Here is an 18,530-nt window from a genome sequence, read left to right on the forward strand (position 1 = left end):
CAGGAGTACTTTGGCAGAACCTCCCTCCCCATCCCCCAACACACACATGGCAGAAAATTGTGTCTCTAAATCATCTGGCCTCCATCTTCTGTCTTTTCTTTATTTCCTTAATTTCAAGGGTGAAACACTATTTGTCTAGTCCTCCAAGCCAAACCTTGGTGAGGAGTCTTGACACTATGTATTTCCTTGTTTGGATCCTAATGTTTGATTCTGCCCGCCTCCTTCACAGTATCCCCACTGCCAATCCCCTAGTCCAGTCTTTTATCAACTTCCATCCAGTCTCTGAGATTCTCTTTCCCTTCAGTGTCCTCTCCGCTGGAAACCAGGGGTCTTTTGGACCTGACCTTGACCTTTACTGAAGCTTCCCATGGTTCCTCAATGTATTGTGTTCATGACTACAAATGGCCCCATGCTGTCGTCGTGCTCACCAGTTCTTCCCTGAAGGTCTACTCTTACCTTCTCAAAGGTGACAGTGACTCTTGTCTTTGTATTTCTGCAGCGTTGGAGGTGGAAACTGAGTAGAACGCAACACTAGGTTATGTACATGAGCTGCATTCTCAGCCTGAGACAAGGGTCTGGCTTCCTGCCTAAGGATAACTAGATTCTTTTTCAGATTTTATTTTACTTTTATTTTCCGTGTATGAGAGTTTTGCCTCAGTGTATGGCTGTGCACCACATACATGCTGTACCTGTGGAGGCCAGATAGGTTATTGGCGATTGGTGTTACAGAAGGCTGAGAATGAAGATCCAAGTGGGTGCTCGGCCCTGTTTTTCAAGAGCAACCTGTGCTCTTAACCACTGAGCTATCTTTCTAGGCCTTAGATAACCAGTTTTCTCAACACGACTCATAGAAAAGATAGCATTTTTCATATTGTGTGTTCTTGACCCTGTTGTTGAAAATCTTTTGGCAGTAGATGCAAGGACTTAATTCTGATCTCTTATCTCACTGGTTATTAATCAACTTATTGCACTGGTTTGTGAATCTGCTTCTCTTTCCCAGAACCAAATTGTTCTGTCTAATATGGTGTCATAACACAAGGGAACCATACCTTTGAAGATGCTAAAAACAAGGTTGAAAACTCCTCATAGCTTTTCGTGAATATCTAGTTTCCCATCACAGAAAAGGAAAGCAGGTGGTTGGGGTGGGGTGGGGTGGGAGTGTTTGGAGGGAGAGACAGAGTCACAGACACAGACATAGAAAGAGACGGAGACAAAGATTAAATGAAATGACTGGAAATGACTAAAGGCAATTTGTAGATGTCGCCTTTTATATTTCCTTGCTCTGACAGCATCATGGACAAAAAACCCCCACATTCATGCAAGAAGAGAAAGAAGCAAGTGTTTATTTCTAATCCTTTAGCAACTCCCATATTTCACCTCCTCTCCACTGGCTTTTTATTTTTTATGATAAAAGGTCTTGTTATATAGCCAAGGCTGGCCTTTGAAGACACAACCATCTTTCCTCAGCCTTCCCCATGCTGGCCACACTACCTGGCCTAGCTTTGACTAAACATTAAAAAAGCCTAAATCCCCATCTGCCCGCTGAGAAGCTGGGAAAACAAAAACAGCCACGGGACTGTGGGCAGGACAATTCTTTAGCCAAGAGGAAGCAGAGGGCCCCACCTACTTACACGTGCGAAGTGTTCACGTGGATGGAGGAGGCAGCGGATAGGGCATGAGTGGATTATCTGATGTTTGTGAACTGTGGTTCTTCCAGTCATAAGTTACATGACAATGAGTGGCTAAGCTGGAGGCTTAGGAAACCTCCCCTTTAAAATAGTCATAAAAATATCATTGGGTGCTGTGGTACAGGCCTTTAATCACAGCACTTAGGAGTTAGAGGTAGGTAGGTGGGTCTCTGTGAGTTCAAGGCAAGTCTGGTCTACATTGCAAACTCAGTGAGACCTCCTCCATACATATTCATATATATTATATAATATAATATGATATATCTATATGATATATGGCATTTGTGATATAATATATTGAATATGACACATACACATTATATATGCATACACACACATACACACATATACATATACATATGTATATATATGAAAGTAGCTAAAAGACTTTTAAGGTGAATGCCCTTGAAACCCCAGTCTGAATAACTTATTATAATCATTTAAAATTATTTTTACATGATGATATGTAGGTGGATGTGACACCCAGCCTTCAGTGCTCACTTTCTCAGGTAAGAAGGAGCTATCTCTACCCAGCATGGACCGAGTGCACTCTTGAGACCCTACCATGAGATGTTGTTTCTAATACAATGAGGACATCCTGACAGAAGCAAGAAAAAGGTTGAGTCTATTATGTGATCACGAATATAAGACCTCAATGCAGATCCCAGGCTCTCATAAAAAAATGAAGTCAGATTCCACCCAGACTCTCTAATTACCGACTTTATCCACTGCAACTCAATTGCCCATAGAGTCTTCCTATGAGTAGAATTAAAAATTATGAGAGCACAAAATAAAGGAAAGGGCAAGCAGAGGAATCCTGGGGCAATTTAAGAAAAATCTGTCTAGAAGCATTTACATGACCTGTACAAGCTCAACTGAAAAAAATCCTAGCATAGCCCAGGGAGAGGGGCAAGGAGTCCTCACCACCCACTAACTAAGAAGCTATTGGCATGTGATGGCTGCTGGGAGAGGGACATTCAGTTTTCTTTTATGTGACCCCTGGTAGATCAACCACACTACAGGGTGGCTACACTCCAAAGAGTAGTTGGGTAGTACAAACTAAAGTCAATGGGGAGGGGAACTCAGATTGGGTGAATAGGAAGGGGAGGGTAGTACTTATGGGAGGAGTTGGGGGAGGAAGTGTATGTATATATTTACATTGTATGAAATCCACAAAAAATATCATTCAATCAAGAGAGAAAATTCTGTCTGAAAAACCCTAGATTCAGACTTAAATATCTCTCCCAATAAAGTCTCAAGCTTCTCTATTAGCACTGACCTATTCTGGGGATGGCTTGATCAGTTATTTGTCCAGTACTCTTTGTATGTAATTTATAAAAGACTATCAACAGTCAAGTGTTTGGTAACATTCGGAATTAACATTATGAATAGCACACCGTCAGTGTCACTTACAAGTGACTGAGATTACGATATTAGACAGGAATATGGTTTCTACTCCAGAGCCCTAGAGTTTCATTACCATGTTCTTGGCAACTTCTCAAGGCTGATTTTAATGGACAAACAAAAAGAATTGAATCAAGTCTCCATGTGCATGCCTCAGCTCCCGAAAGCTGCTCAAATGTATGCATCTTCTCACTTCGACCTTCTGCAAGGCCTCCCTGCTATACCCACTGGAAAGAAAGCATATCCCATTGGGGCTCTGCCAATGCAAACTGACAATGTAGACTTGAACCACGTGCACAGATGAACTCGCCTGCTAGTTCCCTGACGGTGTACAGCACTCACTCTGCTTTTGCCTCTACTGCTGTAGACAAGCCTAAAAATTCCTTGGAGTAACTCCTATGAGTTTCATTGGGTTTGTGAATGCCTGGAGGGGAAGGAAAGAGCAAACAGCTTGTGGCTGCCGAGATGAACAAGCCTGGGGACTCTTGGGTGGGAGATGCTTGTCTAGGAACAAATAAGGAAGACTCCACAGTGCTACACACTTGGGAAGCACTTCCCCCGGCTGCGTCCCAGTCCAAATTTTACATGCTCAGACCTGAAACATGTAATCAACAAGCACACAGAGAATTTTAATGAAACTGAGAACTTAGACACAATAATTCTGGCAGAAAACCAGACATCACAGTACACAATTAACAGGGATGCAATTTCAGATTTATCTATGCATCTGGCAATCACTCACTAATGGTCTCTTCTCTCTTCCCCCACTTATGGCCACATATCTTCACAGTGTGGGTTTCAACAGCCCTACCTGACAGACGCCAGGGCTTGGTATTGTGTCACACCCCCTGCTTCTTCACAGAGACCTTTTCGAGAGATGCCATTCATCTTGTGTGCTTTACTTGAGCTTAACTGCTGCAAGATGTCCCTCACGAGATGGATTGGACTTCTTAAGGCTGTGCTCTTCAGAATGAACAGTCACCCTGGGGTGGGTGAGGAATGGCTACCTGCAGAGCACACTTGATGTCTGTGACTTGGTGGGGGAGAAGTGTGAGAGAAGTGGAGAGGCTCTTCAGAACATCTGGGGACCAGGTAGGCAGATGAGGATCTTTTTGCTGGTTTAGTCTGCAAAGCTCCTTTGTAAGTTCTCCTACTCTACAAAAAAGATGGTTTTTTTCGGGGGGGGGGCTTAAGGAATCAGTAAGGAGAAGCAACTGCGTGTGATCAGAAATGACTAGAGTGACCTTGTTGAGCTGTGAAGCAATAGACACGGTAGACCATGACGAGCAGTCATCTTGACACATCATACTTGTATTAGCAGTGCTGTGTACTGTTGTGGTGTCTCTTTGGCTGATCAGAAGTTTAACAATATCCAGAAGGAAAGGCCATTAGTTTTTAGTGTATGCCACAAGGGAGGAGAGTGATCTTGCCTTTTTCATTATGAAGCCCTACTATGTTCTCCTGAGAGATAGCAGCCCTCAATGAAACCCAACGATCTTCCTTCCACCTCCAGAACAGGCCTGTGGGCTTGTGTAGGGAGTGATGGAGACAGGCACCAGTATTTTAGAGGGAGAGGGAGGTAAAAAGAGCCTCAGTGGCCAGGACACTCAGAAGCTTGCTACATCATCATCACTGTTCTGTAGAGACTTACTTGTGCATCCTATGTGACTGGAAAGAAATTTAGACTTTCTGGGCCCTGACACAAACCTGTTCATCTGAGTCTGGCTCCCTGGAACCCATGTAAAAGCCAGATGCGGTGTGGTCTCTCTGAAATCCCAGAACCTTCAAGGAGACTTGACACAGAGGCAGGGAGATAGCAGTTCCTAGGCCAACTAGTTCAGTTTGACTAGTGGCAAACAAGGAAAGACCCTTTCTCTCCATTCAAAGTTGTTCTGACTGCTACACAGATAATGTGACATGCGCATGGCCTCACACAGATATACATGTGTGCAACCACACACACACACACACACACACACACACGAAACAGCAATTATTATTTTCTTAAGTACCAACTAAAGAGATGGGCTTACATTAGCATGGAATACATACTAGTTTTACATTTTACTCTTTATACTTTAATTGTAAGATACATTGAAAACGTTCTGTATCAGTGACAAATGCTGCTGTACCATGTGGTTGAGTCAGTAGTGACGGGACAGGTGACAGTATTTCAGAGGGACAGACAGTGAGACAAAAAAGAGTCACGGGAACCTGTAAAGGCTCTGAAAAGCAGTACACTAGGATCTCACCAGAATCTTACCGAGACCATCCAGAACGGGAAAAGTGAGCATTCCATCCTTTCTATGGCTGCTTTAAAGACAACTTTTAAAAAACCACAAGGTACTTAAAGTGATTAAATTATGAGGTAAATCACCCCTCTCAACAAAAACTGTGTGGTGGCCTTCTGAATAGGAATGAGATAAACCAGAGGGTTACAAGGGCACATCACACATAGGCTGATGTGTCTGTGCCTCCTGTCGTGCCAGAGGGAGGACAGAGAGGAGAGACGGTAGAGTGTACATGTGAAAATATGTTTAAAAAGAGACTTCAGAGCTGGGTGGTGGTGACACATGTCTTTAGTCCCAGCACTTTGAAGACAGAAGTAGGTCAACCTCTGAGTTCATGGCCAAGGGGGTCTACAGATTGAGTTCCAAGACAGCCAGGGCTATATAAAGAAACCATGTCTTGAAAAATAAACACACACACACACACACACACACACACACACACACACACACACACACACAGAGAGAGAGAGAGAGACAGACAGACAGACAGACAGAGAGAGAGAGACAGACAGACAGACAGACACAGACACAGACACAGAGAGACAGACAGAGACAGACTATAGGAGGAGACATGGAGAATAAAACTATCCAGCTTCTTTTGAATAATATCTGAAATTACAGATAAGGTAAAATTGTGGGCCAAGGCAGGTCTGAGATAAGACAATAAAATAGAGGACATTTGAACAGAATCTAATCAGTAAAACACACAAGTCTTTTAAATTAATTATAAGGTATCTGTTGAGATAATTACCTGAAGTGGTAATGTCACAGTTTTTTTAAAAATTAACCATCACAGCAGATTTTATAACTATCTGTTATGAGCTGTGGCATCAAGTTGCTTTTTTGAAGCCAAATATGTAAACACAATATAAAACTTGGAACGTCCGCTATGTTCCCGAGGTTTCTAAGAGACAGGCACTTGTCACCGCTGCTGTTCAAGATACCATTGTGCATTCCACAGAAAGGAAAACGATAGGCTCTTACCAAGTAATCGTCGGGCTTGATACCAAAGAGTTCTCGGAAGTAGCGGAAAGCCAGCGGGGCGTATGTCTTAAACCTGAAGTCTGGGTAGTGATGTGCTGGGGTCAGATTGCTCCCTTCACTGCAGTTCAAATATCCACGGAGGAGACAGAGACAAGGAACATCAGTGGACAGTTTTGATTCCAAAGTCTATCTCTATTAGTCTTGGGCCAATTTTATCTCTAGGAAAACAACACCCTCTGCTCCTAGGGGTCTTAAGACTCCCTTCACAATGGCCAATGGCCCTGATGTTCAAATAACTGACAGGGTGAGAGACCACTCCATGTAGGCACTCCCTGCTTATCACAGCATGTGGTAGTCATTTGTCCTCCCTCCACTCTTCCCTACTTGGAAAATTATCAATCTTTTCTAGTGAAATCACATTATAATGCTTTAATAAGACCTGGAGCTTAGGGTTGGGGATTTAGCTCAGCGGTAGAGCGCTTGCCTAGCGAGCGCAAGGCCCTGGGTTCGGTCCCCAGCTCCGGAAAAAAAAAAAAAGAAAAAAAAGACCTGGAGCTTAGTGCGGACTAGTTAAAGTAATTCTCAGCCATGATTTTTGGATCTTGGATAAATATCTGTAGCCAGGAACACTTGAAATAATTAAAAAAATTATTTATTTTTATTATGTGTGTATGGGTGTTTTGCTAGAATGTATGTGTGTATGTGTCACATGTGTGAAGAACCCTCAGAGACCAGTCGGGGTGTCGGATGCCCTGGGGTTAATGAGTTGTGAGGTGCCAGGGGGGTTCTGGGAATCAAACCATGTCCTCCGGAAGAGCAGCCAGCTTCTTAACTACTGAACCATTGCTCCCCACCTCATGTGAAATAATTTAGTAATATCCTATGATCTAGAGCAGTGGTTCTCAAACTTCTTAATACTGCAACCCTTTAATACAGTTATTCATGTTTTGGTGACCTTAACCATGAAATTATTTTTGTTGCTACTTCATAACTGTAATTTTGCTACTGTTATGAATCATAATGTAAATATCTGATACGCAGATGGCGTTAGGCAACCCTGTAAAAGAGATCCTCGATGCCCTCTCCTAAGGTTACCCATAGGTTGAGAACCACCGATTAGAGCAAAATCTGTCAATTTTCATTTTAGCACGGTTCCGAAGCAGACTGCTAATAAACTATCAGGCTGTTTCATTCTTTGCGGTTTAAAAAAAAGAAAGTTTATTATCATTATGACTGTGTGTACATTTGTGTGCACACAGATCATGCATATGTGTGTGTACACGTGCCACAGCATGTACATCAGGTCAGACAACAACTTTGTGAACTCATGGTGACAGTCTTGTGCAGCAAACACCTTTACCAAGGAAACTATCTTGCCAGCCCCTCCCTTTGGGGTTTTGAAACAAGTTATTCACTTTGAAACTCAAGCTGGCCTGAAACTCACTATGTCGACCAAGCTGCCCTGAACCCATGGCCCTCTTGCCTTAGCGTCTTCAGTGCTGAGATTACAGGGGTGTGTGTGTGTGTGTGTGTGTGTGTGTGTGTGTGTGTGTGTGTGTGTGTGTGACCATGTTTAACTTGTAAATGGTTGTCTCCCCTCAGCAAGCATGTCTGAATGCTCTAATCATGTGTGATGACCTGCCAACACAGCCAAGCCTTTCCTTAGCCCACGTTTTGTAACTTATGACAGGAAATGCAGTCATCTGTTGGTCTCCCGGGATGACTTCAGGATTGATGGGACATGTAATAATTTTTAAATGTCAGCCTGGTAGAAATAAGAGTTAAAAGCAAACGGAGTCAGTGTGAACTCTGACCTCCTCCTTCTCTGTCGTGAGCAAGTAGAAACAGTGGTACTGCTTGCTTGGAAGGAGGCTTTCCATGGGCTCAGGGTCTGGCCTACTCTTTATTTCTCAGGCTCCTAGCTTGCTGCTTTCTAGCTCATACCATGAAGGCTATGCACCCTATTAGGGACAGATTTCCTTTAACAGTCAGAGCTAAGATGAAACGCCCATGTTTCTTTCATCGGTTTGGCTGGGAACTCCAAGCAGTAAGCTGGATGCTGCGCTTATAGGGCTGCGTTAATTCGCTTTGCTTCTGGTGGGCTCTGAGCTTCTTGTGTTGCTCACTTTGGCTTCCACCAATTATAAGACATCTCCTATGGAACAGTTCCTTCATTACTGTGCTCAGGTTCCACATGGTATCAAATGATAGTCTTAGGTTTCCTTGGAGACAAGACACGCAGACAGACAGACACACAGACACACTGTTCCCTTTAAAAATATATTTCTGTGCTATGTGTGGTACTTGTGAGTATGGGTGTGTACACATGCAAGTGAGTGTATGTGTACGTGTGTGTGTGTGTGTGTATGTGTGTGTGTGTGTGTGTGTGTGTGTGTGCACGTGGAGATCAAAGGCTCACTGCTCTCCCCTTTATTTGATACAAGGCCACTGTGTCTCTAATCACAGGCTACTGTGTTCGGCCATTCATGAGGATGGAATGATGTCTCAGTTTTTGAAGCATAGCTGCCAGACTAGAGCTTTATCAGCGACACCATTTCCTAGGAGAGAAGAAAGGGGCAGCACCAATTTCTTATGGGCAAAGAGGCCAGACAGACATCTCCAGAGCTGTGTGGCTGTAGGATAGAGGAGAGCACAGCTTTGGGACCAGTCACACTGGGTTCACATCCTGGTTTTACCATTGACATATGAGTTAAGTGATTTAAGATCTTAGGTTATTAATCACTTCATATGGCAATGGGCTTTTTTTTGGTAATTATGAAGGTTATTAAAAGTAAACTAGCCAGTATGGTGGCACACACCTTTAATCCCAGCACTCCAGAAGCAAATACAGGCAGGTCATCGTGAGTTCGAGGCCAACCTGGTCTAAATAGTCAATTCCAGGGCAGCTAGAACTACACAGTGAGACCATGTCTCTAAAAAATTAAGGTTAAGCTAATATTGTATATTGTATATTAATATTATACATTTCCACTACATGAACAAGGCCATGCTTGGTTTATAGATGGTATGTAAAGTTTGCCTTTAATTGTCACCTCACGTTCATGGTCACATGGTATAAATGCTCTAAAACATCTTCCTTCTCTATCTGACCCATGGTGGAAACTCATCATGGTGCCGAATCTTCACGGTTCTTTTGCTTATCCACTTTGATTTTGGACGACCATGTTATTAGAGACTGGACAGGGACTGTTATACCTTTCTTAAAGAATGTCTAGGCTTTTGCCCATCTACAAAATGAAATGAATCTGCAGAATAAATATGTGATATCTAAAAATAGCTCTGGACGATTTCAAAATAATAAAAGAGGAACACAATGCATTTGGTTGCTAAGGGAAACCAATTCTGTTGCTTCAGCATGGAAATAAACTAAAACAGCTTTTTAAGGGCTGGATTGATGGCTCGGTGGTTAAAAACACGAGGTGCTCTTGCAGGAACCCAGGTCCGATTTCTAACACCAACATGATTGGCTCACAACCATCTCTAACACAAGCTTCAAGGCACCTGACGTCCCCTTCTCCAGCATCTGAGGGCATCAGGCACACCAGCAGTGCACAGTCATATAGTGGGAAAAATGTGGACACGTGAAAAACTGTTAAAAAATAAATTAAACAGCGTGTCACATCACGTGATTAGTTCTCTAGGACTAAGGTAAGCTGATGCTTTAGAGACACCAGAGACCTCAGAATGTTTCAGTTGCATACAACCTGAGCCTACCCTCACCCATGTGCTTGGATGAGCTCAGAAATGTGGGTATAGGGAGAACCATTTGATAGAGTCACAGATACACACATATATATCACCAATGTGTGAACTGTTGTTTGTTTGTTTGTTTGTTTGTTTTTTCAGGACAGGGTCTCTCTGCATAGCTTTGACTGTCCTGGAATGCACTCTGTAGACCAGGCTGGCCTCCAACTCAGAGATCCACCCATCTCTGCCTTCCAATACTGGGATTAAAGGTGTGTGCCACTATACCTGGCTATGAACTGCTACTATATTTACGTGTGTGTGTGTGTGTGTGTGTGTGTGTGTGTGTGTGTGTGTATAGCTTATGTTATGTACATATATGTATATAATGTATATATACAACTGTGAAATCACAGTCACAATCAAGATTCTCAATGTATCCATCGCTTTGGGGAAAACGCTGGCTATTGTAATAATTAGGGTGTCACTCTTGGTAGGACGCACCATCCCCAAGGGGTCATCTAGTCTTAAACAATGCCTGTCATGAGAAACCTGTGAGAAACGTCCCTTTGCTAAGCTCATAAAGAAATTGGATCCAGGGAGAGAACCCAGGGAAGAAAAAGTAACAAATTCATTTGTCTTCAGGTAAATGTATCGGAGATGCACAATGGATGTTCAATGTTTAATTTTAAATAGACTTTTTTAAAAAAAAAATAAACAACCATACTATAATGTTGCAATGGCATTTAAAAGCTGCAGGTCTTTAAAGTGGTTTGTATTAAATGTGGGTATGTATTAAATGTGGCGCAGATTTCTCTGAGTTAAGGGATGACTGGTTAGCCTGCTTCCCCTGTGGCGTGTCTGGTCTGCTGTTTGTGGGGACAATAATGTAAGGAACGAAGACGAAAGTCTAGGTATTTACAACTTTAGCTTCCTACTTGAAAGGTGAAAAAGCCATCATTTTCTTTTCCTCGTGAAGATGGTAACAGCTTATAACAAATTCTCCAAGAGCAAAAGGGGCAAGCATACAGCTGGGCCTCTGCAGGGTACTTTACGGGACCACAGATTCAACCAGTTATGGATCAAACAGTGTTCAAAGATCCCGTCTGTATTGAACCAACTAGCTGTCTTTTCTTGTCATTATTCCCTGAGCTGCACAGAAAGCAACTACTCACGGTGTAGTAGGGCACCCCGAGTAATCTAGAGAGTCTGTGAATAAGGGGTAGAGCTGGTTCGATGATTCAGTGGGGGAAGAGGCTTGCTGACAAGCCTAAAGACCTGAGTTCAATCCCCCAAATCTACGTGGTAGAAAGACAGAACCGATTTCTCCATGGTGGATACAAACGTATTCATACTCAATAAGAAAGTATATAGGAGAGTGTGTGCAGGTCATATACCGTTTTGTGTGTGTGTGTGTGTGTGTGTGTGTGTGTGTGTGTGTGTGTGACCTCAGCATTTATGGATTTCCTGATGCTTGGGGATGCTGGAGCACACGCCCAGGGGGCACTGAGGGCTGATTATTGTCAGGAGCTGCCTTTAGGCGCCTGACTGATGAGACCAAGCCCAGTCATAAACAGCAAAGTGGCTCATTCTGAAGACACGTGTCTGAAAAGCCACCCCTCACAGTCATAAAGACAAAGTGAGCATCCCCGAGAAGCATGTCTTTATTTACAGCTCGTTTTCTTTGAAAAATCTTACCGTTATGGTGACATTTCAACTGACCAAAGAATATTTTTCTACAATAGTGGAATTGACCTTAATATTTTTACTCATTAGGGCAACAGCAGACACAACACAGAGTTGCAGCTCCATCATTGTTATCCATCTCCACACGTACTCTTTTTCTTTTTTCTTTTTTCTTTTTTTTTGGAGCTGGGGACCAAACCCAGGGCCTTGCGCTTGCTAGGCAAGCGCTCTACCACTGAGCTAAATTTCCAACCCCCCACACGTACTCTTTTAAAAATATTTCTGTTCCATTTATTTTGTGCATATTCATCCATATGCGTGCACGCATGCCACAGCGTGAGGGTGGGTCAGAGAACAACTTGTGAACTTCCCTTCCTCCCGTGTGAGTCCTGAGGAATCACACTCAGCCAGTCAGGCTTGAAGGCAGGCGAGTTGCCCACTCAGCCATCTCACAAGCCCATCGATTTGATTTTAAGCAGTTTCTGTTCTTTCTTCCCCAGACTGATAAATGTATGAATAACTTTGGTGGTTTTTATTTTATTTTATATTTTATTTTTGCAAACATCGTGTTAAAATGGCAGTGTTATCTCAATGAGTTTTTTTCCTGGAGAAAATTTAAGTCAAAATTATCACAAAATACAAAACATAATGGCTTAATTCAGATGCAAGGGGATTTGTGGTCTCTCCTGCTCATTCTTTAATTAACCACTTATCTTTAAAAAGATTTATTTGTTTTGATTTTATGTGTATGAGTGTTTGCCTGTATGCATGTGTGTGCGTTATGTATATGCTGGTGCCCCTGAAGGCCAAAAGCAGATGTAGAATCTCCTGGAACTAGAGTTTTATTTAGATGGTATGACCGGTCATATGGTGCTGGCAACCGAGCACAGGTCCTCTGCAAGAGTAGCCGGTGATTTTTTTTTTTTTGAAACAGAGTTTCTCCGTGTAGTCCTGGTTGCCCTGGAACTTGCTCTGTATGCCAGGCTGGCTTTGAACTCAGATCCATCTGCCCCTGCCCTCTGAGTGATGGCATCAAATGCTGCCCCCCAGCCCATCCTATGCAGTGGCTGCTCTTAACAACTCTAAGCCTTCTCTCCAGCCTCAGCTCATTCTTTAACATTTGGCATAGCAAAAATCTTGGCAATGGTGCTGATCTATGGGATGCCTTCTTTTTCAAATCACGTGGCAGGTTTTACTCAGAGACTTCTTTAACACCACCCACCAGATCCAATGATCCTTCTCCATATAGTTTACCGGGCACACACCACAACTAATTACAGCTGGCCCAGGGATGTCAGTCACCATCACCACAGAAAACACAGGGTCATTCTCAGGCAACAGGCAGCAATACCAAGGTGGAGCCACAGGCCCCACCTATACACCCACCAGTATATGTAGAAGTATTTTATCCCATGTGCAGGGTCAAAAAACAATATGCTTCAAGAGAAGGATGTTAGTGAAGTTTCATCTCAAAGTGATGAAATGTTCTTACCTGGGGAGGAATACACTTTCCACCACATAAAAGTCTTGCATGAGGACATCGCGTTCTGGCTTGGAAGTGAGATTACCCACTGTGTATCCTATTCCCAGCTGAATGGCACCTTTAATAGCTGATGATGCAGTCTGCGGAAGAAACACAGGGTGCCAAGTTAGCTTTGAGGGCTTTGTTCAAGGTGACAGGCAGCAAACTGGAGGGCGAAGCTTCTTTCTCCTTCTTGTTCCCAAATGGCAGGAAGCTGGGGCTTAGTAGAATCTATTAAGATCCTTCTCCTTGGGTGACCTCTCACACCGACTGTGAAATGTCCCCATAGGCTCATGCAATTGATCACTTCCTCAGCTGCAGTTTTGGGAGAATGGAGAACCTTTCGAAGATGGGCTTTTGCTGGTGACATAGGCCATCGGGAACCTCATATTCTGGTTCTGCTTCAGGTCCGTTTTTCCGTGTCTATCTCACATAGATGAAGAGGTCCAGTGTATCCAGTGACACACACCCACTCCTCCATTCCCTCACAGCCTTGATGACTGAGCCCTCTGAAACCAGGAGCCATAATGAGCGCTCCTCTCTTAAGTTGCCCAGGCCAGGTTATGACGCATTATGAGAGTATTTTTGTATGTGTGGCATCTTGCATTCAAAATGTACCTAAGTGTAAGAGGTTGTACTTCTTATCTTTATTTTACTAAGAACTTGCAAACATCATGGAACACTTTCAATAAGAGCATTATAGTTTCTACCCAAAGAATTTATTTTATTTTATTCTAGTTGAATTTATTTAAAAAAAAAGAAAACTCTAATTTTTTCCCCTGCAACTTACTTATGGATGAGTAAGAATATTTTCTGTCCATAAGAACTGATAGAGCAAGACAAAATTACTGGAGTTTTTGGTGTTCACTCAAAATTTATTTTTGAAAATTGCCTACTGCCATTGGCAATGATCTATTGTTAAAATTTTCTTTATTGATCTTTGAAAAAAGATATAGTACTGATGTGTGATAAAGGATGCATCATAAGGACAAGTGTTTTTCAAGACAGGGATTTTTTGTAGTCCTGGATGTCCCAGAACTTGCTCTGTAGACCAGGCTGGTCTTGAACTCACAGAGATCAACCTGCCTCTGCCTCCCAAGTGTTGGGATTAAAGGCATATGCCACACTGCCTAGTAACACTGATATTTTTAAATTTACTAGTGTTTTAATATCTTAATAATGAAACTGAGATGCTGTTAAATTAGGGAATTAATGTATACACACATACATCTGTGCATGTGGGTACATGTTAATAGAGTGGTTTTCTTTGATTGTTTATTGGTTGCTTTTGTGTTTTTGTATGTGTACTCTTGGAAATCAAACCCAGGTTCTTACACACACACACACACACACACACACACACACACACACACACACACACACACCATGTTCCATGAATGACAGCTGGGGCTAGATAGACCCTTCTCAAAATAACAACAATAAAACAAAACAAATGAAATCAAAGTTAGAATAGATTCCATATATTCATTTGTGTGTGTCTATGTATGCACATACATATGTGTGCATGTGGTGGCCTGTGTGGAGGCCAGAGACAACTTTCTTGGTGTCATCTCCTTCCAACTTGATTTTGTTTCTACCTCTGTGCTGCGCGCGCAGGCTTCTGGTTAAACCTCCTGCCTCTGCCTCCCAACTTGCCAGAGCAGTGATAGGCCTATAGTTACCAGTTTCTATATCTGAATATTTTTAATACATGGGTCTTAGGCATTGAATTCAGGCCATCAGGTTTGTGCCTCAGACATATCTCGCTGGCCATAGAATACATCGTTTTGTGTGCATCCCCTCCCCCCATCTGTGTGTGTGTGTGTGTGTGTGTGTGTGTGTGTGTGTGTGTGTGTATGCCTATGTGCATGCACATATGCATGTGGAGGTCAGAGGTTGACCCTGGATGTCTTCTTTGGTTGCTATTCACCTTATGTTTCGAGACACTGACCTGGGAAGTTCACTGACTTGGCTCTAGGAGTCCTCTGGCCGGCCACTAGCTGCCCAGAGCCAGTTGTCCTGGGTCTGGCATTTCATTGGGTCCTAGGATCTGAACTTAGGTCCCTGTGCTGTAGGTACTCTACTGAGCGGTTTCCCCAACACATTGGTACACTGTTCTAAAAGGCTGGCATGATTTCATGTTTGGCAGTGCTAATGCAGAACCACACACCACCACAGAAAACAACAAAGATGAATGCGTGATTCTTTACCAGGCACTGATAATGTCTGCAGGGGTTTTTTTGTTTGTTTGGTTGTTTTTTTGTTTGTTTGGTTGTTTTTTTGTTGCTGTTATCATAACTGGCGGGTTGTGGGTGCTACAAGCATCAAGTGGCTCTAAGCATCCTGCTCTGCTCTGAAAAGCTCTCTACCGCAAAGAGCCAGGTATCCCCAAACATCAATGCTTTCAAGGTGGAGAAACTCTGACGAAAATAAGTGGAATAAAGGTTATCCAGTACATTCAAAAGGAAACACTTTCTTTTCCCCCAGGCAGTATTTTATAAACCCAACACTAACCCCCAACTTCCTCTCTTCTCTATTATTTTTCACTTCTTTATTTTTTTTAAATATCAAAGAGTATCTCTTTTTAAATATTTTTGATTGTATGAGGAAGAACCACTTCCAGCTTTCGTGATGGTCTGTTCTGTCACTTGTCCACTGATTTCTCATAGTTTATCTTTTGTAACTGAAGAATTCCCTACAAGTTTGATTCATGACCCAGACTCCTTTGCCGTTGTCACTATGGTAACAGTCTAGTATTAACTCTTCTATTCTCATCTCTATGCCTATGACTCTCGGGTCTTCTCCGTCTGTTTGGATGCTATTCCACCACCATGCACAAATGACACTTTTGCAGAACCTATCCATCCTATCCAACCAATATCTGGTTCTTTTCCTAAGGCCCTGTCATCTTCAGTCACCCAAGACTGAACTCCCAAACAGACCAAACAGACATTTAACACAGGGTGAACATCCCCATTAACTCTTGTTGATTTTGCCTGAAGCAGCCACACTCAACCAGTACTGTTCAGAAGTTTCCATATCTGAGTAAGAGCAAGTCCTCAAATCATCATATAGGCATTTTGCTTGCCCCACTTGAACATCTGTCATCCTTCATCTGAGACTAATCATCCACATGTTGGACCATGCAGAGCACAGGAAAATGTCTTGATGGTTTTCTTTTCATACATACCCTTTGACTTAAGACCATAGGAAGCAAGATACAAAACATTGAGACTTAAGTGCACTAGAGCCTGAAAAAACATCTTTGTTATTTTAATATTCCTTCCCTGCATTCTGCGATGCCACTAGTTGTCAGCGATGACCTTTCGTACCGGTAGCCCTGAATTCCGAAGGCACAGATGGATTTCTTTAATTTTAACCCTGTACAAAGATTCAAAAGCCATTTCTTCTCCTACTTGTCAGTCAGGGCAGTGTGTCATTAAGATCAACACTTTTCAGAGGAACCAGCACCCTAGAATGTTCTGTCTGATCCTGACACAGATCGCAAGCCTCAGTGCATTTTGCATTCCGTGCCCAGCCTTGATGCTATTTTCCAGAGCCCTGAGAGCACTATTTTATCACAGTGTACAAGTCTGTCAGCAGAAAGAGTACCATGTCCCTTGCTGTCCCCACCCTGAGAACAGAAGGCAGTTTCAGCTGTCAGCAGTCTGTAACCTTGGTCTGAACCCTCAGACCTTGGTGGTGGGTGGAGTCACTGGAAAGGCTTTTGACCTGGATGGTGCATTATATCCCTAGAATTTGTGAAGCGCAACTTAAGGAATAGGGTAAAATAATGTCCTCTTGCTCGAAGGAACACCAAAACTAACAACTTTTCTCCTATGGTATGTGGTTAAGTTTTGAGTTCTTGAAGGAATGAGGATCCCACTGACGAGTTTAATTAAATAAGTAGAACAAGACAAAAAAAAAAGGAAATTGTAATCATATCAATTTCTTTTCATGCTTCTTAAAAATCAAGTGCTTGGGGGAGAGAAATAATAGCACAGTGATAAATAGGAATAAGTTAATCTTTTTTTTTTTTTTTTTTTGGTTCTTTTTTTCGGAGCTGGGGACCGAACCCAGGGCCTTGCGCTTCCTAGGTAAGCGCTCTACCACTGAGCTAAATCCCCAGCCCCAAGTTAATCGTTTTTGAGCGGCTCATTTGTGCCAGGCCCTTGACAGCAGGGATGATGATAATTTCACTGATGTAGCCATAGCACGCAGCACACACTTCCACAATGCTTCCGAGGTTCTCAATGCCCTTGACTGATGCTGATTCTTTTACTCTCACAGGAACCCTGGGAGGTAAGTGACACTGGGTAAGCAGCTCCAACATAGAAGTTTGAAATCCAAAATGCTCTCCCATTGGGAACAATCAACAGTGTTATCAACAGTGTGCATCTGTGGTATGGTGAACATAGCTGTTTTCCAGCATCTCAGAGACTCTGGGTACTGACGATTGCCACAAGTGGAAGATCCAGCACCCAAATTCCCGTGAGGGTCACTACCAAACAAGACCTGGAGCATGACAGCACAGCAGTTTACTCATTGTCAAAGGTTAAGAGAGAGTCTACCACCTGACTAAGATGCTTAGAAACACGGCATGGCATTGTCTTTAGGCTAAGCGTATAGGGAACCAATGACATAATACATTTATGCTCCGTCTTGGCTTCTGTGCACAAGCTCCCTCATTATGTACATGCAAATATTCCCAAATCTTATATCCAAAACATGTCCCAAGAATTTTGGGTAAAGGTTTTCCATCCTGTGCTACAACCTCCATTTCATGGACTCGGGTGCGTTTAGCAGCTTCCTAGAAGGAGAGGAGGCAGATCTAGGACTTAAGCCAGTGACATCAGATGGCCTATTAAGCGATCCGATTTCATAGGCCATGCTTTATAGGAAGCAGTTTCCTGTAATCGGTGTAAGGTCCTTGAACCCTTAGTGTAGTTTGGGTCGTTGCTTATGGTGGGTCTCCGTAGGCATTTCGCCTACACGACCATACTCTGTGGTCTCTAAATGCTGAGTTTCTTAATGCCCTTAACTGAGCAGCTGAGCTTGGTGGCCATGGGCAATGACTCCCTCTGTGCCTGTACACTTAGGGCTCAGCACGGTTAGCTGACTTCCCCAAGTCTCTGCAGGTGTGTGACAGAGTCTATCCGCCAGGTGCTGGCTGCTTTCATATCTGTTTTTTTCAAAACAACTCAAGAATCAACATTGGAAGTTCTCTATTAAGTCTAGATGTTTGACCTC

At 42.9% G+C, this 18,530-nt stretch overlaps 1 protein-coding gene across 8 annotated transcripts in view; it reads right to left on the reverse strand.

Annotated features, from left to right (window-relative positions):
• Window positions 1–18,530, reverse strand: part of Pip5k1b (phosphatidylinositol-4-phosphate 5-kinase type 1 beta) — a 278,257-nt gene that overhangs the window by 114,407 nt on the left and 145,320 nt on the right. For 7 of the 8 annotated variants that reach the window (XM_039080207.2, NM_001012743.1, XM_063264723.1 and 4 more), the window contains exons 4-5: window positions 13,251–13,381; window positions 6,368–6,485 (exon numbers count right to left, since the gene is read on the reverse strand). In XM_039080207.2, the coding sequence (XP_038936135.1) occupies window positions 6,368–6,485; window positions 13,251–13,381 (249 nt within the window). Of the gene's footprint in view, window positions 1–6,367; window positions 6,486–13,250; window positions 13,384–18,530 lie in introns of those variants that run through there. The other variant, XM_063264730.1, reaches the window with a different exon arrangement.

This window comes from Rattus norvegicus, chromosome 1, assembly GCF_036323735.1.
Source record: "Rattus norvegicus strain BN/NHsdMcwi chromosome 1, GRCr8, whole genome shotgun sequence".
NCBI classification, from domain to species: domain Eukaryota; kingdom Metazoa; phylum Chordata; class Mammalia; order Rodentia; family Muridae; genus Rattus; species Rattus norvegicus.